We start from the raw sequence: 27826 nt of genomic DNA, 5'->3' as shown, positions 1-27826 counted from the left end.
AAATGAAGGGAAACTAGAAGTCTGGATGGAGCAGAGATAGTTCTGGGCTCTTTTGCTCTGTCAGAAGACAGATCTACAAATAGATTAAGATGTATTTTTAGGAAGATGTCGTTTCCCCCGAATTCTTTAAAGATGAGGTAAAATCTATCTAGAAACAGAATGAAAAACTTTCTTTTTCTCCAATAAACATTCAAAAAATATTAGCATCCGTATTGGCAAATGATTACAAGGTGCTGACATTTTAGTAAATTTAATCAAATCAAACAAAAGCATTACTATTACTGTACCCGAAGAAATAAAGATCTGAACAAAAACTCCAATTTTAATGGAGGTCAAAGTTTGGACTTCTTGCCTCCTATTAGCTATTTTTGCTGGTTGAGACACTTTAAATATGCAGTGTGTGAACTTAAGCATAAGCAGAAATGACATCCTTTTGAATATACATTTCATAGAAATGTTTACGTAGATTTAAAGACCTTTTAATGTCAAGTTATATCACTTGTTGAAATTAATATTAAATTTGTACGTATCCAGATGTGTGGGGAAGTATACAGGTGTTTACAGGCTGTCCTCATGATTGTAATTATGTTCCCACTCACCAATCCTCTTAACACAATAAAATCTCAGCCGTGAGTGCCAGCATCCGATTATTATTTTATTATTGTGCACTCTCTCTCATCAATACATCTGAACTATTTGCACTTTGTACACTGAAGGCATTTGGCTAAAAAAAAAACAAAAAGGGAAGAAAAAAAGAGAAAAATACCAAGAATGTCTTCTCTCGTCTTAAAAATCTGTGGTCATGTACAGGAGGAGAAAACTACCGACAGCCGAGCACTTCCAGGGAATCCGGCTGATCAACGCGCTTCGGTTGTGGATCGTTTCAGCCACGGAAACTCCTTCATCAGCACCGTTTCTATCAGTGGCTCTGTATGAGTGAAGCGTTAAACCATTAAAGCTGTCCGTTTTAGCAAACAGCATTCTTACAGAACTTCAAGCACCTCAAAACTCACAATGCAAACTTCCGTTGGTAAATCTGCATCCGGTCACAGTTTAATAAGAGCATCCCATTTGGCAAATAAGCTTAAATGCAAACCAGAATGTTTGAGGGTTACAAAAAACACATAATTGGACGATGTTAAGAATTACTGACGAGATCGGGATGCTCTTTAGAAGAAAAAAAAAAGGAAAAGGGGTTAACAAAAAACGTTGGACAGTTTGGACAATCAAACTATTAAATTATAGCCACTTTGAATAAACGTTTAGGAGGAGTTGGTCAAAGTACAGCACAGGGCAGTTTTCTGCTCCCTCCTTCTACAAAGTGAGTATTTTAGATCATTTCCATGATTCATTTGGACAGAGTTCAACCTCTATTTTAAGATAGAATCAGTCTGAAGCTTTGGAATAATCCACAAGTCTTTTATCACTTTGAAAGGATCCCATGCATCCATTAGAGCATCTGCTCTTCAAAATATGTTGTGCAGACAAACGATCCAAGTCCAGTTTCCAGTTCACATTTTCCTCAACCACAGCCGCTCCTCTTCTTCAGGCGAAGAACACCACAAAGATGATGAAGAAGACGACGAGAACAAGGAAGATTTTGATCATCAGCCACCGATTAGAAGAGACCGACTGGAAATATTTGAGGATTTCCGTGTGTGCAGCCTCCACGTTCAGTTGGGTGTCCTCGACGTTGGCATCGATTCTATCAGAGGAGAACAACAGGATGAGATCCCATCGTCCTTCATGTCAGTGACTTCTTAGAAACGACAAAAGCCTGGCTCACCTCTGGATGGTCTCCTCTTGCTCCTTGACCATGTGTGCCAGCTGCTGGAATATAGAACCCAGCTCCACAATGGTGCTCTCAATGTTCTGCATGGTGTCTGCACGGCTCTGGATGTACGAATCCTAGAGGGAAGAAGCCAAAAAAAAAAAACAGTTCAAATTACTCTGCATAAAACAATATTACTTATCAAAAAAACTTTTAAACAAAATAGACAGAATAATCCTAAAATGTTTTACCTGTTCATCAATGAGCTGGAGCTGCAGAGGGTTGCTCTGAGACTCCATATTTATGGCCACGTCTCCCAAACTGCGCGACTCATCCTGCATCAGGACCGAACTCTCTGCAGGGGGACAGCAGGAGAACACCTGTTCATCAAGACTGGACAAAAGCTCAGAATTGCAGAGGAGAAAAACACTAAATACACAGCAGGTACACACAGTAACTAATTAACACCCGCTCAGAGTGTCAAACGTTCCAGGGAAATACCTTTTAAATTTGTGGTTGTATAGCCCTGGTAGTCATAGCGCGGTTCACGATCTGCGTGCGGCTCCTGGGCCCCTTTTTTGCGGCTCCCTAAAATATTTTTAATTCTTACATTACAGAGGACCAAATACATGAATAATCATTCACAAAGAGTCTGAGCAGTTCTCTAAGACAGCAGCAGCAGTTGTTATACTTGCAGTAAAATGAAAAAACTACTTCTACTACTATCTTTGAGAACAAATGTAGCAACATGCTCAATGTGAATTTTTCTTTAGGTATATTTATCATTTATTGGTTTATAACAAGTGCAAAGTTCACCAAAAAATATTTTTATTTTTATTTTCTGGAGATGTCACCTGTAAAATATGATCCACTGTCAAAATTTGTAGTTTTAAATTAGACCGAATATTTCATTTGGATGATTATTTAGGGAAGGAAATTTCCCTTCTGAACCAAAACAGAAAACGCCATCATGTGTACACATAATTTATTTAACAATTTGATTTTTGTAAGGATTCCCCAGAAATTCATCATCAGCTGTTCAGAAACCTCTCGCACCTTCTGTGTGTTATCCTGCTTAGAAAATTGTTGGGGCTTTAAGAGTTCAACCGAAAACTTCTGACGGTTTTATAAACAATTTCCTAACGATTACCTGACTCAATTAACCAGTTACAACTTTAATCGTTTTTTTTTTTAAATAGAAGCACATTTTTTGTGTGCAATTTTTGCTTTAAATACAAAAAGTAATAATTAAAATGACCATTTATTATCAAAGTACAACCTTCCTTACAGTCCTCTTTTGTATTTAGCTTTGAAAGTCAATATATTCGTTTTGGTTTAATTCATTTTTATTAGTTGCTGCTTCAAAGGAACGCCTCCCACCAAAAGTGTTAAGCAGTCAGCTCAAAGCGATCACAGGAAGTTTGAGTGACGTCGGCAGACTTACTGAAGTTGTTTGCCATCATGGGAGAAGACGAGACGGGAGGCTGGGAGAACTGTTCTCTCCTGCTGCGCTGCTGCTTCAGGTTCTGCAAACAAAGGAAAGCAGCTTTAACAAAGAGATTTTAGAAAAACTTAAAATGTAATGAATCAGCATTTCTAGTTTTTGCAGAGTAAGAATGATTTCTCACCTCTGTTCTGACCTCAAGAACCGACTTGAAATCATTTGACATGGAAGCCAGTTTGGACTGCAAACAACATGACAAGTTTAAGGTTTTTTTTTCTTTTTAGAAAAAAATAATTTTGTATCTGTTAAGAATTTTCAAAGGGTCTGAAAAATAAATGATGAACTATGAGGCCTTCATAAGCTTGAAAACAGATGATAATGAATCCCTGAACATACCTGTAGTGACACCACTATAGTGTTAGAATGAGACTGGATGTGTCGGCCACCCGGAGCTCCACGCGATCTCACCAAGTCCTGTAGCTGTGCTATCTGTTTGTTTAGACTGTTTATGTCCTGCAAACACCAAGCACAGAAGCTGGGGTTACTCACCACATCAAAAACCAGTAAGACAATCTAATTTCACAGAACTCTACCTACTTGTTTAATGATGTACGTCAGCTCCTCAATCTCCACTGCTTTGTCATCAAATAGGGATTTCCTTTTTGCCACTAAAAGATCAAACCAGCACAACTGTCATTACTAATGATCTTTGGTACATTTATGACCAATGGTCTAACTATTTCGGAAAAACATTTAGTAAATTTAGAGCAGCCAACAAATTAAAACTTACAAATAGTGAGCTTCTCCAGTTTGGCAAATGTGTTGCTCAAGTCTTTCCCAATTCTCCTGCAAGAACAAGCACAAACTCAGCTTTTTATTGAAGTTGTAACCGTTTTCTTTGAAATTGCTTTATTTCTAGAATCGTAGGGGCCAGTTTACTAACTACATACACAATTAAAAATACTGAATGCATTTTACACATAAAATGACAAATTAATTGTATTCACCTGCACCTGGATGCAATTATTCCAAATCAATAACATAGCGTCCAAGCACAAGGTCGTATGAATCTAAATGTAATTTATGACCTTCTTACCAAACAAAGAATGCAAACAATGAGGATCTTACTTTGCCATGACTGTGAAGTCGCTGCGCTGCCTGAGAGCGAGAAGAGCTGGTTTACTCGGCTGGGCTCCATTCTGGTGGGACAGGCACAAATGTAAAAAATATATAAAACTTAAAAAAATAAATAAATACCCTAAAACATGAAGCACAAAAATATGTATCATTACTCAAAAAATTACGGGTTATAATACACATGACTTGGTGCATATGATACTTCTCTGGGCTGATAGAAGTTTAGGATCAATGTCAAACAGTGTTATTTTAAGTATCATAATCCTTCAGAATAGAAGATTGTTTTATTGATGAAATATTCATCATTTCAGCCCAAAACAGAATTAAAACAAAGAGAAGCAAAATAGAAAACAAAACCAAAAGTAATCAAGCCCAGCTTTCAAGAACCCACAGATGATAAGAATAATGAAAGATACTCAAGTATTGTAGTATTCAGACAATAATACGATTTTAGTGTGTGTGGTCTGTGTTTATAGAACATACTTGTCTTCCCTGCAGAGATTTACAGGCGGACTGGAACTCCAGAGTCCGATCACGGCACGTCATCTCGGCGTCGGAGGATTACAAACCCGCTTTAGACCAGAGACTACCTGAAACGCCCAGATCCTCCTCCTGAACCTGCGCGGTAAACAAACAGAAGGATCCTGGGAACGAGCTCACATCCAAGGTGGAGAATCCTTCATGAACAAAGACCCACGCATCTCTATAAAAACCAAGAAAAAATGATCAAAACACAAGCAAACACTTGGACATGTTCACAAAAACGAAACACCGGTGTGAACAGACGGTACTGTTAGCATCCACAACGACTAATTTTCGATAATAACGGAAACCAGTGATACACAAAGCAGTTACCACATTAATTTACGCATATACACCCACAGAAGAGTTAAATACCAATAATTAGGTAACAATGATTATCTCAAGTCAGTTCCAACGCCGTCCACAGCTGTTCACGGCCCACCGGCTAACTACAGGCTATGGTTAGCTAGCTGGAGAGTGCTAACCCTCTTTTTCTAGTTATCTCTTACATAACATTTTATACTTCGATCTAAACTAACCGCGCGACGTTAATTTATATTCAAAATATATAAACAATCAGCTCAAACTTACTTGGGTACGCATTAAATCATTTTTGGTGTGCCTTCTCTGTTTTTCTGTCAAGAACTACTCAATCCCGGAGTTAAAGTTCCGATGCTAGTCACTTCCGGAAATGACGTCAATGCCACGTCTACTTTACCTACGCACTAAAAAAACGCAGTTGTACGCAGTATCCACCAGAGGGAGACATAACACATGTTTACATTTGAGATAGGGGAGAACTGAGAAAAACAACTCAAAAACAAAAATGGTAAAATGTTTTAAAATTAATATTTTAAAGCGTGATTCAAACAAGCCTAAAGTGATTTAGAATTTAGAGTGGGCAGACACATACATAATAACAGTAAACGTAGTTTTTCTTCTTCTTAAAAGATCAGGTTAGAGGTGACTACTCACTGTTTAATAAATTAAAATTCTAAAAAAAAATGGAGATCTGGGTGAGTTAAAAAAAATTCAAATTATTTTCAAAATAAAAATGACCAAAAAGCATTCCCAGGCTCTTTCATTTAAGAGATAATAAATACAGACTAATAAGGTCGAATATGTAGGAAACATTTCAAAGTAATTACAGTAAAAGACCACGTAATAATTAGACATAAGGGACTTAATAAGGTTCATTAATTTATATTTGTTATATTTACTTTTTTCTTTTTTGTTTATATTACTAATGTAATTCAAGGAATTAAAATGTATAATTAAAATGAAGAATTGAAATATATCAAACAAATAAACAACTGCATGCCTGCAAACCTCTTATGGTTCATATCTAATTCTTGGACTTTTACTGTTCCTCTGGGTCAGTTCACACCAGTAATGTTCCATATAACTGTCATGTTGTGTAATAAATAATCAAAAATAATCCCTTTCCTTATATTATTATTCTTTCTGTGTGATCCGTGACTTAAATCCTACTAAACTACTTTTAAATTACTTAATTATAATATCAACTGAAGTAGAACATGACAAATTAAGGTGAAAATGTTCTGCAGAGTATTTTGGTTTAGATTAGAGTTGATATAACCCAATACAGGAGGCACTATTTGAGGCTCGACTTTCTGCTTTGGACAGTTTGATTCATAAAAAAGAAAATATTAGAAGTCTATCATGAAACAGAAATTACAGATTAATTTGAAATCCTGGCATTAGAAATCTAAAACAATAATAGTGACATATAAGAAAACTATTTTGCTAATGTCTTATTTTAGTCATTATTTTGGACATTTTGCCTGCTTTAGCACAAGATACTGAACAAGTAATGAGTAATGAAATTACAAATAATTCCTTTACACTGCCTGGTAGCAGCAAAAAGTAATATTACTGTGCTAAATTATTTTTGCACGGGGTAATAAAGAGCAAAAGTCAAGTTCGAAATCTTGGTGTCATAACAGACTCAGTCTTGTTATCCTCACATTAAGGCTAAATCAGACTTTTATCATCACAATCAAACAGAGAGACTCTGGGATCGCACGTCTAGCCAAGATTTAGAGAAGCTTCATGTTTTTATCTCCTGCAGGCTGGACTGCTATAACAGTTTTCTGTCTGCTATTCTAGTTAAACACATAAATGGTTTTAAAGAGCCAACTGGATGAAGCTGAATGGAATCAAACTTCTGCTCAACTAAGACGTTCACCAACTGTTTCTTGATTTAATTTCCAGTATAAACCCTTCTCTTTAAAATACTGATAATGCAATACATAAGAGTAAGATTTGGCATTTTGTAATCGAAAGAGTCATGTGTTTTAAAACTCTGCCAGAAAAAAGACAGGACAGACACATGGACAAGGACAGCTTCCTCAGGTGATTCAACTCTCAGGTACAGCATGGAAAGAGAAAGATAAGATCCTGCAACTCTCTGATGTTCTCTCCCTCCTGCTGGTGCCTGCATCCTTTTCCTGACAGGATCAAGCATGCCCGAACCACAACTATGCCCTCAGCCTTCCATTCGTCTGAACCATCGTACCTCAGCTTATCCATCCCATCGTATCTCACACCTTTCTTTAAACCACTCAGAAAATCTCCCTTTGTGCCTTTTTTTTGTTTGTTTTTTTGGCATTAAACTGTGTATTTATCAAGGATATATCAGAAAAAACGATTGACTTTCTTAGATTCTTCGTAGAAGTCAGCTGTGCTTCTTGTTAAATGCCCACTCTTTTGTGTTTTTAACATGTTCCTGTGGCATTTTTCTCACCATAGAGGACACATGCAAAGACAATTAAGCTTGAGATTGCATTTTTGAGTGTTTTTTAAATAAATAAATTCAAATCAAATTGAATAAAAAAATTCAGTTAGAAAAACCTTGTATATGTGACGTACAAGCTACAAGCTCCCTGCTCTGCTCCATTCTGATGCATCCATGAACGTCTTTGCTTTCCTCGTCTGAGCTGACATCTGACTGGACAGCTCCAATGTTGCTCGCCATTTTAGTTGCACCGCTAAAATGGATGATGGGATGTGGGGTCAGGATTACTCTGCACTGAGAGTGCCGCTCACAATTTAGAGGTGAATTTCTGATGAACTCCTGCCGCTCTGCAGAAACTATTTCCTAGAAAACTACACAGTTTTTAAAATTTTGGCTTAAAACGGCTTAATCAAAGTTAAAAGATCACTGTTTTTAAAACAGATCAAAAGAAGATCAGAGTGGGACTTTAAAGATATAGCCTTCATATACAACTTGATGTATTAAGTATATAGGCCCTCATTCATTCTGTGCTTCTAATGTAGAAACTTTCTTTTTCTTTGGCTGTGCTTCGTTTCAATAATTTGAAAAACCCTGACCAAGGTGATGACCAAAGCGCTCAAATGTTGAGGCATGAATTAGTGTCATTTGTTCATGAAAGTAATCATTTCAAACTAGATCCTGAGCATTTGTTAGCTTTGCATGTAGAGTTTCCCACGTAGTAAAAAGAGTCGAAGATCTTTTATCAGGGTTGATGTCCTTCAGAGGAGTGAAACGGACAAGGCCTGTGGATCCACGTTTCTGCTGAAGATAACACAGTTTGTTTGCTCAGTAAAACACAAAAAAGGCCTTTGTGTTTGCAAGATTTTTAAAAAACACTCACTTTCCTGTCCATTTAGCAGAAATCTGTAAACACACAGGGGCCTCCTTTATGCCACTCACACTGAACCAAACATCACTCTTTCTCTGGCGGCCTTTTTTCATCTGTGTTTCTGTTGCACACACAGAAGCTGCGATATCATCTAACAGCACACATTTGCAGGACAGATAGCGCTGCTCCGTACTTGCCTTAACACAGCTGCTGCTACATAAGCAGGTAGCTGGAGTTATTAGCAAAACATTAAAGACAGAGAAACACAAGGTGGAAAAACACAGGATGTCCGGATGGAGGTGCACAAAATGAAAGAGGCAGTCAGAAAGTGGCACTTTGTGATGGATGCACTCTGAAAATCTGTTTTTTCTGGGTCTTTTTCAGTAATCTTATAGTCTTCTTTTGGGTAAAGTGGGTTTGGCACTAAAATTTTTTTAAAGAGAACCGTGTCTCACTGAGAACCAGGATGGGAAGCATCTTTTTTGTATTGAGACATGACTCACTCTGTCCTCTTCTCTTTCTCTCTGTCTCCCTAATCTTGCTGCTATATTTAGTGCTGGCATTATGCCCTTCAACAGATAGGTTGGCAGCAGCTCCTCTCAAGTCTTCTTTGCTTTCCTTCCCTTTCCTTTCCTTTCCTAATCTCAATTTTAGTCTGCTCTGAATAAACAATCAGGGACTTAGCATCATATTGCCAGAAAGCTTTGTCATCATGAACAGCAGGAGGGTGTGGAGCTCAGAGCAGACCAGTTTCTGCAGCAGACAGGTACTGCACAGACAGCACAATCAAAACCCCTTTTTTTCTCAAAGGTTCTCATAAATCTGCATGTTCAGTTGGATTGTGTTGCCACAGTTGTTCAAATTAACACCGTTGTTTACACAAAGCAAAGGAAGTGCAATTAAGCACAAGAGCGGTTCAAGGGTGCAAATGAATGGTGACTTTCCACACACACAAGTGTGAGGTTGCACACCTTTGTACTCCTGACTCAGCAGTTAATGATGGAGAGGAGGAGGAGGGAGAACAATATTATGTCTCACAACACCACGTCACAACGCACACGCACTTTTTCTCAAAGCTCAACTCCCAGGGTGGCGATGTAATGAAAAGTGCTTGTTTGCCTTTCATTACCGTGAAATGGGGGATTAAAACAAAAGAAACAGAGGGAGGGTGGAGGAGAGGAGGTCAGAGCCGAGGGGCCATGAGCCGCGCAGGAAAGCATAGAGAGGTTTATATGAAAAATAGGACATTTCCTTTAATAATTTCTGTTACATCGCTGTTGAATTCTGGTACAATTCTGAATATATGTGAGGATGCAGAGTACACTTTAATGGGGACATTGATTATTAGCTAATACAACATAAACCCGCATTGTTTTCTACAGAGACATCATAAAGGGCACAAATGGTGTAGCAGCAAAAACAAAAAAACGTGTCAATTTCCCTCTATTTAAAGGCTACAGTAGTACAGTTTGCAAAGAAGAGATTTGTGGCGAGGACAGCTAAAATAAAGTAACAAATACATTTCTAAAGTATGCTCTAAGTCATACACTAGATGGGTGTTATAGACTGGAAGATGTTACATAGCTCAGTAAGGGATATAAATAGTTTACTAAGACACTGGAAGCTGGAACAGTGAAAACACAAACCACTCTGTTGCTCACACAGGATTAACATATTTGTGTTAGATATGTCCACACACTGTATCTGCAGGAGTTGCGATAAATATTGGCAGGAGAGTTACGATGCATCTTAGCTGTTATAGCTTCATAACCATATTACAATCTATCATTGATGATTAATTTTGGTCACAAGATGTAAAAGTTATAGCTCATCACAGCTAAAGTTATCTCAGTACGGCAAGTTTTTCTAGGTGGAATGTACAGTATTTATAAATGTCTGCATGAGTCAAGCTCATATAGGCTTTCTCCTTTATACACATCTGCATTTGCTATCGTTCTGTCTCCGATATGTGCGTTGCAGTCTCACAAACAAGTGCAATCTGTCCTGAGGTCTGAGGACTCTTGGGTTTCCCAAAGCATCGCCTCCATCACTAAAACTCTTCATCTTCAGGAAACAAGTTGTAACTTAAAACCCTTAAGTTTATCATTTTGGGAAGCACATTTTTTCCAACCTCCACTGCCACAAGTTAGATGGTATCACCTCTATCCTGTAGAAATGTCACTAAGCTACACACACTGGACGAAGGATGAAATGGGTCTAGTCAAAAAGTCAGATAATCTTCTCACCAGGACCTTTGACCCCTGCGACGTTGGCGGTCCATGCACCCAGACCATGTGTTACCAACTCCCAGCTTGTTGACATTTTTTTGGAGGTTGCTTAGAGCGACATATTTGCTGAAGTGGAAGCCTGGTGTGAAAAAGACCCAAACACTAGAGCTTTGTTGAGCTGCATCAAACTTGAGGGAGATGCTTTTGTGAATTGGAGAAAAGGGCGGTGCATTTACTCATTGACTCATTGTTATATAGTTGCTTGTTAGGCTGATTAAGCACGAGTTCAGGTCTCACTCTGGCCCGGTGATGAGGGTAAGTAGGTATTTCAAATGGTCCCAGAACTCTCTTCCGCGTAGAGTCTGGGGTTAATCACTCTGGCCTCCAGAGCTGTTAAACCCAATTGATCAGAGAATCTCAAAAGAAATTATCTTTATGGGCTTAAAGGGTGAAAGCTCAGATAGCCAAAAACCAGCTTCATAAAGCAATACACTTAGTGTTGCGCGGAAAGTGACCAAATTCAGCCTAACAAACGTAGGAGTAGCATCAGCCTTCTCACACAGCTCAAAAGCTCATATTCCAAAGTTAGTTTTTGGAAAGCCAAGATCAGCTTGTTTCCAGTGTGAGGGTCTAAGAGCTTTGGGAAACCCCTTCCACATATAACCACACAGTGTCTGGTCTGTACTCGGAGACGTAAAAAACCCTCCTCTTATTGAGCGATACTCAGTCTCTACACCTGAGACTGAGCTTATTGCCAAACATGTGGTCTGATCTGACACAGAGAAAGTAACAATAATGCTTTAATACTTGGTCATTCATGTGTTAGAATAAAGAGGTAGTGATTGAAGCATTGATTGACACCAATAAACACTGAACAATGCGCATGAAAAAAAAATCTCATGTTGGGAGAGTATAAATAAAAAGCTTATCATGAAAGCCTCTGAAACAAAGCTTTGATGTTGCGAGGCTGGGACATAAATAATTCCGTCTGAAGGGGTGTCCGAGGTTTGTGGATGACTGTTCTTCAATCAGCAGGATCGAGTGAACCCTGGGGGAGAGCACAGACGTGAACCACAGGCTCTAACCCTAATCCTAACCCTAAGGGGAACATGTTCTCAGTCAAATTTGGCACAGCAGACAGGCTCTGAATGGATGTAAAAACTGGGTTTAAACCCTCTGACCTGTCACTTAAGGTCCTCTTCTTTTAGATGGACACACTGACTGATGAGAAGCTAAATCTCTCACGTTTACCTCCACCTGCAGCCATGCGATCGTAAAGTGGACTAAAACGGTGAGATTCCATCAAAATATAAACAGGACATATTTCAGATGAATACTACTCTCTCCATACAAGCGCTGATAGTGCAACAACAAAGGCCTTGTTTTTCTTCAGCTGCTCTGGGGTTGGCTATTTGCTTCTGGACGCCACCCCACTGATTGTTTGAATTACACATTGTAATTGTATAGACTCTCCCATCTGAGGCTTATGTGAGCTGTCTCTGTTTAAATTCAACACATTAGGTATAGGTTTAGCAGGCCACCCACTGGGGTTCGTTATGCAGAAGGATTAAAGATGAACACCAATAAAATAGACACATTATGTACTCTGCAATATCGTCCCAACCGACTCAATAGAATCATAATAAAGTATAAAACAGAGGAATGTTATACAATACTCAATGCAGACATTACATTAAATTGGAAAATAAACAACCGACATATATTTGTACACAAAAAAGCTTATGGCTACCTGCATTCATTTGACAGTGCATGAATGTGTATTTATTTGTGTGTGCTGTAGCAAAGTCTGCATTTGTAGTGTCGTCTGTGTTCCTGGAATTATGAGTGTGAATGTTTGTGTGTGTGAAGCGGTGGAGAGTCGCCAGGCCTCATTATTGTCATTCTCCTCACTGCCCAAAAGAGAGGCAAAGGGAGGCAAAGCGGCTCCTTTCAATTCAGAAGCTGAGGAGAAACGCACACAAAAGGCTCAAATTAAACAAATGCCGGAAAGCGGCTTGGAGAGCCAGCTCATGCTCATGCGCTTTCAATAAGAGTGAACGGGTGCAGGGATAACCCATCTGCGTCTTTCAGCAAGAAGACCACACAGACTCGCTCCAACTCGGCACTGAGCTCAACTATAGGTCCGACAACACCGGGGTGCCAGTTTATGTGAGGACCCCCAAACCGTCCCGGAGCAGGGTATAATCCTGGGAAGCAGCTTCCACTGAAACAGGTAGAAGATCCTGTGTGAGGCTGGCGCCTGTCCTCCACAGCCTTCTTGTGCAGTTTGGTTTCAGTTGAAAGGAAATTTGTGGAAAAGTACAGCAGATATGTTGACCTGTAGCAGATGCTGCTCACACATTTGTAGAAGATGCGATTTTCCCATCCAAATGTCATGTCCACGTGTGTTTCTAAAAAAAAAAAAAAAAACAGCTTTTTCTTGGAAAGAAGGACATGGGAAGGCGGTGGCACAGTTGAGTGCATTTGGCTGTAATGATGTACTGTTTTGATTGAGTGTTTCTAGAAATATTTCCTTCAGTTTGAGACACTGGATGATCCAAGCGTCCATGGTGGTCCATAATGGTGAGAGTGGGTGATGAGAGTGGGGCATAACGCAGGTGAGAGGACACATCAGGTCTTTGTGACTTCACATCTACAAAAAAAAAAAAAAAGTTTAGAATAAAAAAATTGCATTAGACCATGGGTGGGCAAGCTTCTAGACTTGTGGGCCACAAAGGGATCAGAAAGAGCAGACCAGGAGCGGATGTGTGGAGTGATTTGGCAATCCAGCTCATTAGAGAAGGAAATAACATGGAAACTGGACAAAAACGGGCTTTAAATCAGATTTTAAAAAATCATATTGTTTTAAAACAGAACTTTTTTTGTGCCCTTTGCACCAATGGGCTGATGTTATTTAAGGAAAGATGCAAGTTTTGAGTAGAACTGTGGTGTTGGAATGATAGTACTAAGGGTGTGCCTAAATATTAATATTGCAATATATCGTGATATTTAGTCCTGCGATTGATTCTCGATGGGTTCGCACCAAGTATTGATCTTTAATTTTCGTTTGAAGAGGCTGTAAAACATAATATTTGTCATCCTTTGGTGGCTGTTGCGAGCACCAATGTGCCTGGCAGCTACTTGAATCATTAAATTTTTGCTCTGTTGTTTACAACAATTTTGCTCTTAGTAGTGGCACTGCTGTTCATGATTGCTATTGCCGATACTGAATTTTACAAATAATTTTTTTGTGTGATCTGGTGGTTGAACATTTTTGTGCAGAACATCTTACTTAAAAATGAATAATTAGCTTTAATCCTACACATCCAGCACTTTATCAGAGTTGATTCAAAATGCTGTTGTGGAGCTTCAAACATGAAAGAATACAACTAAAATCCACCAGAAACAGTCAGAAGTCCAAAATCCAAGTTTATTGCTCAAAGCAGATGCCAAACACAAGCTGGAGGTCAACAGAGCGACTCCAGCAGACAGAGATTGGGTAAAAGGGCACAAACAGTGCAAAAATCCAAAAGCTCTATTTGAACAGCTTGAACCTGAGGGGGTGAGGTCAAAGCCCGGAATTGAATTAAAGCAAACGAACGGGATGAAATGCGCCATCACAAAGAGAGCAAAGGCAATCATCCACATGGAATGAGAGCAGTTAGGAGGCTGGGAGCTAATTGAAGACAGGAGGTGAGAAAAGTGATGGGAAGCTAAATACGGGGTGCAAGTAGAAGTCACTGAGCGACAAAGAGCAAAAGTTTTTGTACAATGGCCTATTGCTTTTTTTCTTTTTTGGAAATGGAAGCTAAATAGGAGAAAGGGGTCACTTATTCTTCCAATAAAACATTTTGGAACCACAAAATATTTGACACGTGTCTTCATATCCATTCTAAAATCTCGACTAAAGACTAATTTTCACATCCGAGAATTTGTTTTTTATCTGTTATTTTACATTATTTATTCACTTATTTATTGAACTTGTTTTTTATGTTTAGCTTTCATGTGCAATTATTAATGGTGTTAAAGCACTTTATAAATAAAGATGAATCTCCACACCTTATATCAGTGTTTTAATGTCTGTTTTTCCTGTGACCCGCTTCGATGGGTTAATCTGATTTAGTCACACATGCCAAAAACCAACACATGTAATCTCACACAGCAGTTCAGCGTTTGTGTTGAACTGACTTGCAGCGGCGGGGATTGAGTCTCTGCCCTTTCCGACTACAGCTCCCGACTCTGACGGTGCACCTGCACTGGCACGACGCCGCATCCAGCGCCCACTTCCTTCCTCTGCAGGGGCGGCATCGAGGCGTCGGGGAGGGAGTGGGAGAGACGGTGGAAGAAGGAGGCGACGGAGCAGAAGTAGGAAGGGGTGTGGTAGGAGGGGTGAGGGCAGTGTGGCTTCTGGATGGAAGAGAGACACGACAACAGCTTGGATTAATGCAGAACCGATCTACAATTCAGGCTGAGTTACAATGGTTTAAGCAAAAATGTGAACAATTAATTGAACATTTTTAATCATTACAAATTAATCCGTTATATTGTCAATTATTAAATAGCTGAAAAACTGAACTACAAAAACATAAAATGATCAACAAATTTCCTGCCTGGTTTGGTATCATTGTTGTTTCTGCAGCAATTAGGAATACCAGAAATGTTTTTCCATTGGCAGATTTAATCTAAACACCAACAGGAACTGAGCCAAACAAGAACAGATTGTCTTAGATATTAGTTAACGCAAGAAATGACACACTTTTGTTTTTGTAAAAACAGTGGAATTTAAATTTCCGACAGGGTGTAGGGGCACAAGTTCTGCTCTGAAGGGCTTTGACGGTCAATGCTGTGCAGAGGCAGATGAGTCTTTTGATCTGGGGCTTTATTTAAACACAATATTTATGTACTAATACCATATCTCATTTAGAATCTGAAGAATTTTTCATGCACAAAACATTTGAGAGTAACTTTAAATAAGCAGAAGATTTTTCAGTTGTCTTTGCATTTTGCTTAGTAACTTTTATATGATATTCTTCTATACTACTATAAAAAATGTGGGCTACTATTATGCCAAATTGGGAGCATCCTTCCTGCCTGATCTGCTGGATAGTTTTATAATCTGCTGGATTGTAAAAATGATTGAACCTAAAGGGGATTTTGTTCACAACATGTTTTCTAAAGTAGTTTCATGACTTTCATTCAGAAAATACAAATATCCGTGTCATGACTCACTCCATCTTCCGGTGGCAGTAATTACAAAATGACACGGCAATCTTTCTGGATCAGTGTGATACAACAGCTGACTGACTAAAACTGAAACGAGGCTTGTTTGAACTCACACTCTGCCAGCCGGAGACAAACCCACACAAAGCAGTGAGTGGAAGAAGTGTGACTAATGTAGGATAATGTTTCTGACAAACTAGCTGCCCTTTCTGTCCGTCTGTCTCTCTGTCTGTTGCCATGGCTATATTTGTCGTGTTGCCTTTGAGGCAGTCGCTTCCACCTCTGGATCCCCTGCAATCTCCCTTTTCGAAGTCTGAATCTGAGAAAGTCCCCTTCCTCAGTCGCTCCATTAAGTAGATCTAGTCCTGCCTCAGTCTTCCCTGGAGCTTGGTGGATATAATGAAGTTACTTAATGAGGCAGAGAGAGGCCATCTTTGTTCCCATCCCGGTGACCACGCCTGCCGCTGGCATGGACAGAGGACAAGCCATTTGGGAGCAAATTACACAGATTTCACCCCTGCCAGAGTCTGAATAAAGCCTTTTGGGAGTGATGGATGGGTGCGGAGGGATATCACACCCAAACTGAGCCACCTCTGGCCCCTTGAGGCCGGAAATGACTGACAGCAAAGCAAAGGGGACACATGAAAAAAGGCTAAGGAGGAAAAGGCCGTCGACTGTTTTCTCCATCTTGCCTCCAGGATTCTTCAAAGTTATCACACACGGAACTGTATTTTTGTTTTACTGGGATTTGAATTTTATCATCCTTTACTTGATAAAAATTGTACATATCTCATCAGCTTAGTAAAATCTGAATTTGAAGGAAGGAGTTTGACAGTGTCAGCTGTGCAAACGTGTTTCTGAGACCTTGACTGGCTCTGCAGAAGATACTGTCCTTGAGTATTAGCGTAGACAAGATAACCCAGTTTTCTCTAATCCAAACATTCTTCCCTGAGTTTGAGAGTTTCCACACAATGCTCGGTGACAATAGTGAGAATAACCCAAAAATCAGGCTAATCAGCAAGTTGGAGAATTGAATATAAGCAATAAACATGCAACATACTCAGCTCTGACTGCTCCGGGTTTCCTCTGTCTGGACTTTCTGCCCTCCTTCTTCTTGGCTTGTCTTGCTGGCTGTTGAAAAGGCCTGAGAATATCCAGCAGACACAATCTTGGTCAAAACATTGTTCCAAGTTTTACTTAAAAAAAAAACAATAATCAAATCAAAATCCTGATAACTAATGATGTATCCTTGGATGAACTAAGATGAGGGCACCATGGAGTAATCATCTTAAGTTTCCTTTAAAAGTTTTTTAGTTGCGTTTAATTTTATAAAGACATACATTTCAGAACAGCCACTCATTTGAGACAATATTAAAATATTTTTCTTCCTTGCTTTGATGGTAGTTTTGCATTTTACAATATTACAACTGTTAAACCAGGCCCCTTGATATTCGTCAAAAATTCCTACCTCATTGTTAGATTTTCTTTAAATAAACGATACAATCGTCCAATAGGGTAGGAAATATTAAGAAAAAAGTATATTTATTCAGGTATGTTTTCTCAATCTAAGATTATTTTGGACATTGAAAAACTTGTGATAGAAAATAATATATTTGCTCTTAAAGGAAGTCTTTTTTACTTTTATTTTTTCCAAAGAATTCACAACAATTACATTCATTAAAAGAAGAAAAGAAGTCGTACAACTTTTGATGATAATCTTTGAAACCTTTTGCTTTTTTGTATTTGAATGTCGTTTTTGACAAATAGAATGTGATTGTTAAAATTAACAAATTCTAAAAAGATACTACAAAAAAACTCAAGTTTAGTCTTTTAGGAAACATTTATTGTGTAAAACGGCTGAGTAGTTTTCTGTGCAAAATTAGTACAGCATGAAGTTTCAGATTGGTGTTTTATGAATCTGACATTACAAGCTGGATACTGGGTTCCCTCAGTGCCCCAGTTATGAACGTTTCTGCAAACCACATTTATTTTGCATCAACATTTCTGAAACATACTATGAGTGACATTCCAGGTTATGAAACCCTTTTAGAGACCAAAACCTAAACTCTTTTTAAACATTAAAATATGTGAGATCTAACTTTAGCCACAAAGACAGTCTTAAGCAAAAGTAAAAGAAAGAGAAAAATACATTATTTGATTTTAAACAAAAAGGAGAGGTATTTATAGTAAAAATCTGGTGACTTATTTCTCCTTTTTTTCTTGAAGCTCTGATGATGCCAAAGAATGCAGATGATAACCTATATTACAGATTTAGGAGCAGAAATCTCAAATGTGTAACATAAGAAAAAATAATTGGTTCTGGAATTTGTGTCCAACACTAAAAAAAGAAAAAAAAAGGTGAAAAATGTTGATTTTAAACAGCCACTTCTTAAAATCTGCAGCAAAGACCTGATGTTTCTGTAAGACAAACACTAACACCGGTGTGTGCCTGTGCATTTCAAAGCTTTCACAGATAAAATTTGGGAAACTTGGAGATGCTGGAGTTGTGACAAGTTGTGCCTTGCAGACCGCCGTGCTGCATCATAATGAGGACCTTTGCTGTCTTTCAAAGAGGGGGAAGAATTTCTTTACTGAAATCACTTTTTCTAAGACCTTATGGTCTTTTATTATTAGTTAATGGAGGAAAATAAATGGAGTCTGTATGTTAAACTTGAAATGGGCATTTAAAGGTCAGACTTTCAAAGACAAAAATAACATTTTAGACTCAAATTGATTTTAGACTTGTGTTTAACAACTTATCTTATATTGATGCAGATATGGATCTAACCAGTTTGGTTACAAAATTACCTTAATTATGGATCTACTTGAAAACATAAATTTAAGTAATTATTATTTTTCAGTAAATAAAGTCAGGCATCAGGGAGTTAAAGCTTAAAGGTTAAAAATAATGAAAACAAGTAAGACACTGAACTAGAGCACACATGCCAATTCATGATATCCTAAATAATGTTTTTTAGAGAGCTGGATGTATTCTATGAAATTATACTTCCAGGGTTCACAAAGCTGAAAAAGTTTCACCTACAGCTGCAGAAATATCCACAACTTATCTCTCCTTTGCACTTAAAAATCTTCTCCTCCTGTCTGTTTAAATAGAAAATGGGGTCCACCTCTGAAGAGCATGTCAACTGAGAAAGAATCAGCGAGTAATTAGAAGTTAAACTATTGACCTACTGGGATTTTTACCAATAGCCATCTCTAGGGTTTACCGAGAATGGTCAGAAAAAGAGAAAATATCCAGTGAGTGGAAATGTCTTGTTGATGCCAGAGTTCAGAGGAGAATACCCAGACATGAAGATGACTTCACTAAAATCCCCAGATCTCAATCCAATAGATCACCTTCAGGATGTGGTGGAACGGGAGATGTTCAGCAACTGTGTGATGCCATCATGTCAATATGGGCCAAACTCTCTGAGGAATGTTCCAGTACCTTGTTGACTCTAAGCCACTATTAGGCAGTTCTGAAACCCGGTACTATCAAGGTGTTACTAATAAAGTGGGAGGTGAGTGTATATTAATCTATATAAGATTAGGTTGCATCAAACAACATAATTTGGCCCATTTATTGAGTGCTTGTACCTTCACAGCAAAATGTAAGAACTGAAGTTTTTAGGGTTAAAAAGGTCATTTTTCAATATAAAACAAATTTGAAACACTTTGTCATCATTAGCAGCTAATGTTTCTTCTGCTTTAATTTACTATTAGAGATGCGTGACAGAACTCCGTCTGTCTGGGAGAGAGCACATGGCACCACAGATAAAATCATCTCTATGGTGACAACAGGATGCGGGCAGTCCCAGGAGAGGCTGCAAGATCACACAGATGCTAACTCGGTAATGCAAACACACACACACACACAAACAGACCATAATAACATTGTAAAAATGCAGAAATAAAAAAAAAAAGTTTTGGAAAACACACAAATCATAGAAATCTGTAGCTCTCTGACCAATAACAAAACATGTCTGCAAACACAAATACATTAGAAGCATTTATTTGTGTCCTCGTCCTAACAGGAAGCAGGGGGACATAAACATTAAAGATGTAATTATGTGATTGTTTGGCTGGACCTGCTGGTATGAGGCACACAAACAAACACAGGACCCAACAGGAAAGTTCCCTAACAGCCTCCTGTGTCCCAAAAGAAAAAAAATTGGGGATTTCTACATGGCATTGACATGTTGACCTGCACTCAAAGAATCCCACAAGCCCGACATACTCTGTGACAATCCTGAACTCGGACAACAAAGCTAGATCTCTAAAATCCCGCTGACCTTGAGATAAGTAAACCATAACAGAGATGTTGCATAACCGTGAGGTGCTTGGGTGAGCCAGTGCTCTCAGACCCATAATGTGTAACTACAGCATTCTTGGATATATTCCACCCTCACTACAGTTTGTCTCTCAAGTTCAACCAGCTTTGTTAAAGACACTTTGCAGTGAGTTACCTGTAGAGTTCACCATTTGTGACTTTCCAGACCTAATACAGATCAGTGCACAAGCATGTGTGCACAGATAGTAACACTCTCCTCGGATGAGGTCACTCTGGTTTTACTGACGTAAAAGAAAGAAAAACAGTCCAAGATAAGCAGGAACGTCACAACACACAAATGAGCTACAGGCCAACACACATGGATGTAGGATTTCATATAGAATGTATCTGAATGATCTCTTGAGCGCCCTCTGTAAAGATGGTTACGTATCTAAGCTAAACCAGAAGGACCAGGCTGAAACTCCCAAATATTCCCATAAAAACTTGTCATTTACACAGTAATAAAAAACAATAATCCAAAGCTAATAGAGACATCGTTAATCTTGTATTTTCTTTGCCTCTATAACTGTTTTTTGTCATAACTGCAAGATTTTATGGAGCACTGGACATGACGTTAAAAAAAAAAAATTGGTCCCATAAAATTAATAATTTGTGGCCACAAATTTTTATTTTTAGTTAACAACTTAGCATTTTGTTGGAGTTTCAGGAGAATAAATTTGTATTTCTTTTGCTACAAATGAATAATAACAATTTAAGATACTAATATACTAATTTCTGCACACAAAATGCAAACTCAATCCCACAAAATACTAACATATGCCCAAAAATTGTTACTAAAATGCGAATTTGTGAACAAAAAAATAATTTTTGTGCAAAAAAAATACTGGTTTGTACACACAAAAAGGTGATTTATACACTTAAATGCTTATTTATATGAACAAAATACTACTTTGTATGCACAAAATGATGATTTTTACACATGGAATGCTGATCTTTATACACAAAATGCTGATTTATGCACACAAAATGCTAACTTTTTCCTACAAAACGTAATCAAAATACTAATTTGTGGCCACAAAATTATTAATTAGAGGGAAAAATGTGTATTTTTGGATGTCGTTTCCAGGGCTCCGTAGAATTTGACTTGCACAAACTGACATAAGATTGCACATCATAGACATGCTTTACAGGTTATGTTGATTGTGGCTTTTGGAAAAACTTTCCATGACAAACCCAACAAAGGTTAAAGTGTAATCACTAATTTATTAGATCTTCACGGGCATTAATTAAATTGTAAAAGTGTTGGCCCAGTTTACTGGTGCTGATAGCTGGTAGGTGTGACCTATCTAGACCCCTAGAGGCCACTTAGGGGACACCTGGAGGAGAGGTTTTTGGTCAATGTCATTTGTTATCAGCAGATCTGGAAGAATGCCATCACAGCAGAGGGTGTACATGACAGGAGGGAGCAGAAAATCTGCCTCAGACAAACAAAGAGAATACAAAGAAATGCTTACCTTGAAGAAGGTGTCGACTGGAAGTGTTCCTTCAATCTGTCAGAGGATAAAACGGTGAAAAATGAGCAGCTGTGAAGAGATCAGTAAACAGCAGGTACACCGTGTGTCTCTGTGCACTCAGAGGATGTTTTATTACCTGCACTCGCACTGACTGTGCTCTACGAAGGGCAGCTCAACAAGCTCGTGTTTCATGAAGGACGTTCTCATGAGCTGAACCCAAAGCAGACAAAAAATCATTCCATGTTTATTATCTACTTCAGCACAGAGGCATGTGTGTGTTTGTGTGTGTACCTCCATGGTGACTGTGTGTGTGAGCACCGACACACACTCCATGGCCTCATCTGTACAACAGCCACCACATCGCTTCACAGACACGCAGGACGGGACAAAGAGATGGTGGATCTCCTCGGGAAACTCCCGCCAGACCTCCACCAGGGTGTCCCGGGGCTCGCACCCGCTCCGTGAATACACCTCTAACCACCGTCGAACTGGGGGGAGAAACACACAAGTGTGCTTAAATTTCAACCCTGGAGTTTTAAAGTTTTTACATTTTTTGCAAAAAAGCTTGCTTTGCAGTACCTTCACGACCTTCCCTGGATTTGGGGGAGTCTGCAGGCCGCCAGTGAGCAAGCTGGGGGAATGAAACAAACAGAAAAATTCCACTTTTATTTTTATAGGAGTACTATCCCAGGTCAGGCTGACCTAACATGTTACTTTCAAACAATAATGTTTAGTTTTACGTTATTTAGGAGAAGGGATGTGTATTGGCAAGAGTCTGGCGATACGCTGCATATCGCAATACCCGGCTCACGACGCGATATGTATCACAATATATCCCAAGACTGAACAATTTTTTACTTTAACTTTTTTAAAAAGTATGATTTAAAAAAAACTCTACCTGAATATTAATCCATTATAATAAAATGGTAAAATTAATTTTATTTAATTATCGCAACATTAAGCAGTGCAATTGTATCTCAGTTACGAGTTGCTTTTACCCAACCAAATGCATGGTAAATTAAGAAATATTTGTTCTTAAAGGGAACAGTCAACATTGTCTGATAATATTTTTAGTATAAGAAAAAAAAGTGGAAAACAAAAGTAAGAAGCTGAAGGCTAAATTGTTAAGTAGCACAATGTCTGCACTTTAAATCGATAAAAGTATCACCAAATTAGCATTGCGATATATCCCCGAATATATTTTCTTCCTACACCCCTAATTAGGAGATCTCCTGATGTGCAGCATCCTCTGTCTTATTTGAGAAAAAAAAATTAATAAAAAAAACCCAAACATTTTCTTATGTTTAAAGATATCAAAGATATTTAAACAAAAGCCACTTCTTATCTGAACTTATTTCAAAATAAATTAATTGTATTCAAATGAACATTTGTTAAGTAAAACTCAGTATGAACATAAAAATGCACAAATAATATCAAGGTCATACATAACATTAATTATTATTGTTTATATTCACAATTTAGGGCAAAAGAGGAACCCATCCTGGTTAAAATGCTTCCACAGACCATTGAAAGGCTTGATTTGTTGTCTGATTTACCCTGTTGAAACGGCTACAGGAGCAGACAAACAGATCAAAGTGTCTCCTGCTAATGAACACCACAATATTTCACACCTGGCAGCAGAACATGACAAGCTCAATAAAGCCTGTGGGTAGATAAGAGGAAGAAAGCTGAGCCTCTGAACTTTGTTACATGGATGTGCTGCTGAGAGGCTGAGAGCAGGTGTGACGGCTAAGCTCAACATCAAGTTTAAATTTTAGCTACAACGAGCTTCTACTGATCCATTTGAAGTTAAAGCTTAAAAAAAACCTAATCAGACTTCAACAAAACCTCAATGATGATCTGCTGGATGGTTCTGCGGGAAATGTGGGTCAGTAGAACCCACTATCTTGAAGCCAACTTACAGTGTTTAAAACAAATTCAGGGTTCTTGCATAGGTGGAGAGTTTATAACTCTGCAGAAACTGCAGCTTTTACTATAATAATGACTTGTTAATAATTGCATCTTACTGTCCAATTTAATTATTTGCGTGGATTTTTGTTTCACTTGTATATATGTATTTTCCTTTTGTTGGTAAAATCAGTATAGAAGACTTGAGTAAGTAAATATATGTTTAGACAGTGAGAACATTATTTAATATTTTTTTATTTTTTATGCTTCAATTATGCCATGTTTTGGAAATACTGGGTTTGAGTTTTTCAGCTTATGGTGTCCTCATGCAGATCCATGCAGCCCCCAGTCATTTGAGTAGAGTTTGGCACGCTGCATAAGCAGGACCTTCACCAAGAAGGCCTTCATGGCTGTACTTGTTCTTCTATAGTGTCCACAGATATGCATGTTACCCACATCATATGCACTAATGCACCCTCATACCAACACATATGTGGCATCTTTAAACTTCTGCTGATAACAGCCTGCATGCATTTTTCTTTATTTCCATCCATAGTTTCTGAAAAATTTTGATTGATTATACCAACAGGAAACCTGTTTTATTCAGTCTATCATTGAAAACTTTGAGCTCAGAGAGGAAGTCAGCATTTCTAGATTTGTTTTCCCGTTGTTTCCTGTTTTAAAGCAGCTTTGACACACTGGTGTTGGACTTCACAAGCATTCACGAGGACTTATAGGGATCCCACCATAGAATCTGTGCACTGCAGCCATTTAATGCCATGCTGATCCAATGTACACACACTGACGCCAAAACCAAGCCTCCTTTTATTCTTTCTTTTTCCTTTCTCTCTAGGGTTTTAATCAACATTGAACGATGTGGATGATGTCACAACAAAGTTCTGTTTGCCCACTGCGTATTGTGCAGACATGAATTCCTACACATCTTTACCAAAGTGTTTATGTCCTAGATTTTACTGGCTTGTGGCCAGTTAACCTAAATAGCTGTGAGATGGCCCCTCAGTGTCACCGGTTCCAACATGTCATGCATTGTCTTTTCAGAATTTTCAGTGAGGGTTTGGAAGATTGCAATCACTGACTTCTCTGTTTTCCTTTGCTTTTGTAAAAATGCTGTGGAGTAAAATACCTGAAGATATACTCAACTACACACAAGGGGGAAAAAAAAGATTTTATTGCTTATTTGTTTAAGTGGATGAAGACCAAGGCCACTTATAAGAGGGAATGTAGACTTTGTCCAGTTTCCCCCCTTTTTTTTAACCGCTCCACCCCCTTACACACACATGCAAACACACACTATCTACAGGACTGAAGCCATTTTGTGGCTGCTGTGAGCAAAAGTGTGTCGTCTCTGTATCAGTCTTTGAGACAAGTCTAAGATTAACTTCTTTTGGCAGCCATGTATCTAGCACACACACTCTCTTAAGTGCCAGCCCAAAGCCATCTGCACTGGCAGTGCTATCTGTCAACAGTCTAACCCATCTAACTCCCAGCCACTCCCTGAGCACACTGTACAGATGGGCTGTGTGTGTGTGTTATGGATGTGTGAAACAGATCTTTCCCTAAAGCTCCACATTAGCTCTCCCACACCAGCACAAGTGACCCTTTTTATCCCCCCCTCCCCAAATAAGCTGTCAAAGCATCAGACAGCATGAACGCAGAGAGCCTGGGGCGTGAAGGTGAAGAGGCTTTCTGCTGTGTGTCGTGTAGTGTCTAAGATGATAAATGACTAAAACATACAGCTTACAGCAGCAGAGGAGTCCGGTTGGATGCCACAGCACTTCGGAGCACTGTCTGTTCCTGATAATAAAAAAAAAGCCTCCAGACATAAATAAAAAAAAGCAGGTGGAAAGCGTATGTGAAAATAAGCATATATGAGTTAAAAATCTATGCCACAGCCATCAATGAGCACCTAGAATGATGCATAACCTCCTCTACTAATCACTCAAATGGATTACTTTTTAGTGCGAACTTAAATGATTTATTCTTGCTCTTAAATGGCTTTTTGTTGCCATTTGTTGAACAAATATTTGCCGTTTCCATGTCAAATGTCCATGTGTTTGAGTGATAAACTGTCTTCTCCTGTGCTCTGAAATGATGCAATGGAGAAGTAATCTCTGACATTTAATCAGACAGGTAATTCATCAAACTAATACATGGATTGAGTGATAAGGTAACCTATGGTAACTTGGGTAAATTGCTCCCTGAAAGCCATTACTAAGTGATAAGTCTTTGGGTTGCCAGATTGCAGATATCCTCCATTTCAGTTATTTACTTTTAAAGAGCACTGGGGAAAAAAGTGTGTGTGTGTTATTTTAGTAAATGCTGATGAAATGTGTTAGCCAGTAAGTGAGCTTTATTGGCATTGGCAGACGGGTTTGTTACTTTTAGACAAAGCCGGGAAGAGTTGGCTGCTCACAATGTTCCCAGTTTTTGTGCAACGTTTAACAGTGGCATCTTCTCATCAGAACACAAGCAAAATAATCAGGTTACTCCTTTATGAAAATGCTGCTAAATGTTTCAAAGTTATAATAATAATAATATGCAGTAATCAACAAAGCAACTGATCTGAAGGGGGATTTTTCCCAACCTGGCGACTCATTAACTTGTTATAGCTGTTTCATGTTGAGTTTAAATATGTCCATTACAATTGAATGGCTCTTTACTATTATTTTGATGAATCTTATTACTTTAAAGATAAAAAAAAGATAATTTTTGTTGCTGTGTCACATTAAATGAGGTGTCAGAGATCTCAGCCCAAATGAAGACCTGGAGACGCATGCTCCCGCGTGGACCCTCCAGAGGTCAAACTCCTACCTTTGCATGAGACGTGGGTATTCTGGTGAGCAGCAGGAATTGAAACATTCCAAGAATAACTTGAAGCATAATCCCCATTGTGCAGAAGTCCAGAGGGCTCGTAAAAACTCTTTTTTGGACCAGTCCAAAAAAAAAAAAAAAAAAAAACGGAGAAGAAGAAGGTAGTGTCCTCTCAAAGAAGCAGAAATGCTGCTTTCACTCTCCAGTCTCTCTTCCCTGAAAGGACTCCCATGGTGGCATTTCCAGGGCTGGAAGATGAACTTTACTTTGTTGCATTTGAGCCTAGAGATCTTCTGAGTGATGAGCAGAAGTCAGCAGAGGAAATGTTAAGTTCAGCCAAAACGCAGCCTGAAGATGCTTTTCTGGAGATGACAGCAGAGGCTCCAGAGCCTCAAATCCACAGATTCCTGCAGAAACTGGAAGAACTTTCGGGGAATGCTTCCTTTGTTATTATTTTGCCACCGTCAGTCTGCTGGTGCTGATCACATGAAGCCGGCATTGGGGGTGGTTGCGCACAGCGTGGCGTGACTGAGAGATCAAACAAATTCCCGCTGAAACGTGGCGCGATCATAAAATCCTTAAAAAAATACCAATAAAAAAACATCCAGAGGCGATGAAATCATCCAGCTATAGGTCGATATTCCCGTGGAAATCCTGCGCTCTGGCGCGTTCCGCTGAAGGATGGTGCCGAATATTTTCCCTGCGAGGCTCGGCTCGGTCACGGTCTCACCACACTGTCGCTCCACATGAAAATGTGACGTTTCCCCCTCCAGGCGCATCTTTCCGTTTTTTCTACCCCCCTTGGAAACCCGGCCAGGATCTGGTGCTTGTCTGACATGGCAGGAACTGGAGTCCGCGGTCAGACGCGCGCAGGGCTGGAGAGGCTGCCTCTCATTTGCTTTGCCCTTGAGACGCACGCAGCCAGCACGGCCATGGCGCTGTCAACTTTTCCCAGCGGAGAGGCGCACTGGATACAGGTGCAGCGTCTCTATTGGTCCCACAGTGGGGGATCAGGGGGCCTCTGGGGGCTGAGGACACTGAGGTCATGCCTCTGGAGGATTCAAATTGACAGGTTTCAGTTCCATTCAGAGTAAAAAATAAATAAATAAGACATGCTGAGAATTTCACCGTCAGATTTGCCTAAAAATGTGAAGCTGGGAGATTATTATGTCAACTTTGACATGTTTCAGAGATTTTTTTTTATAAAGGGAAGCTCCAGCCCCTAGACAGACATTGAATAATTTATTCAAACCCTCCAGCCACTTTATGAGGTTCAGCTTTGCCTTCTCAGAGAGTTTGGTCCATATTGACATGACAGCATCAGTTGCTACAG

The 27826-nt window shown here is 39.0% G+C and overlaps 2 protein-coding genes across 4 annotated transcripts; both read right to left on the bottom strand.

Moving 5' to 3' along the window:
• Positions 1 to 634: 634 nt before the first annotated feature.
• stx5a (syntaxin 5A) lies at positions 635 to 5617 on the bottom strand. Of its 3 annotated transcripts, none has more exons than XM_024283817.1 (12): positions 5466 to 5617; positions 4836 to 5055; positions 4344 to 4414; positions 4006 to 4061; positions 3813 to 3883; positions 3612 to 3728; positions 3400 to 3456; positions 3216 to 3297; positions 2273 to 2359; positions 2023 to 2126; positions 1787 to 1908; positions 635 to 1705 (listed from the first exon to the last, which is right to left on the bottom strand). In XM_024283817.1, the coding sequence occupies exons 2-12, from the start codon at positions 4896 to 4898 to the stop codon at positions 1546 to 1548; spliced, it is 990 nt and encodes a 329-aa protein (XP_024139585.1). In that variant the 5' UTR covers positions 4899 to 5055; positions 5466 to 5617; the 3' UTR covers positions 635 to 1545. The 3 variants fall into 3 exon arrangements, with proteins under 3 accessions (XP_024139585.1, XP_024139586.1, XP_024139587.1); XM_024283818.2 differs by having other exon boundaries at positions 4836 to 4969; positions 5464 to 5616; XM_024283819.2 differs by lacking the exon at positions 2273 to 2359 and having other exon boundaries at positions 1546 to 1705.
• A 4110-nt stretch (positions 5618 to 9727) lies between these two features.
• On the bottom strand, positions 9728 to 27462 carry vegfba (vascular endothelial growth factor Ba). The gene is made up of 8 exons (XM_024283875.2): positions 26494 to 27462; positions 22333 to 22384; positions 22045 to 22241; positions 21890 to 21963; positions 21754 to 21789; positions 17009 to 17092; positions 14917 to 15135; positions 9728 to 13381 (listed from the first exon to the last, which is right to left on the bottom strand). The coding sequence occupies exons 1-8, from the start codon at positions 26569 to 26571 to the stop codon at positions 13360 to 13362; spliced, it is 762 nt and encodes a 253-aa protein (XP_024139643.1). The 5' UTR covers positions 26572 to 27462; the 3' UTR covers positions 9728 to 13359.
• Positions 27463 to 27826: the final 364 nt, after the last annotated feature.

This window comes from Oryzias melastigma, linkage group LG10 (assembly GCF_002922805.2).
Source record: "Oryzias melastigma strain HK-1 linkage group LG10, ASM292280v2, whole genome shotgun sequence".
In the NCBI taxonomy this organism is placed as follows: domain Eukaryota; kingdom Metazoa; phylum Chordata; class Actinopteri; order Beloniformes; family Adrianichthyidae; genus Oryzias; species Oryzias melastigma.
Note: the sequence above shows the minus strand (reverse complement) of the source record. Positions and strands in the feature narration are given on the sequence as shown.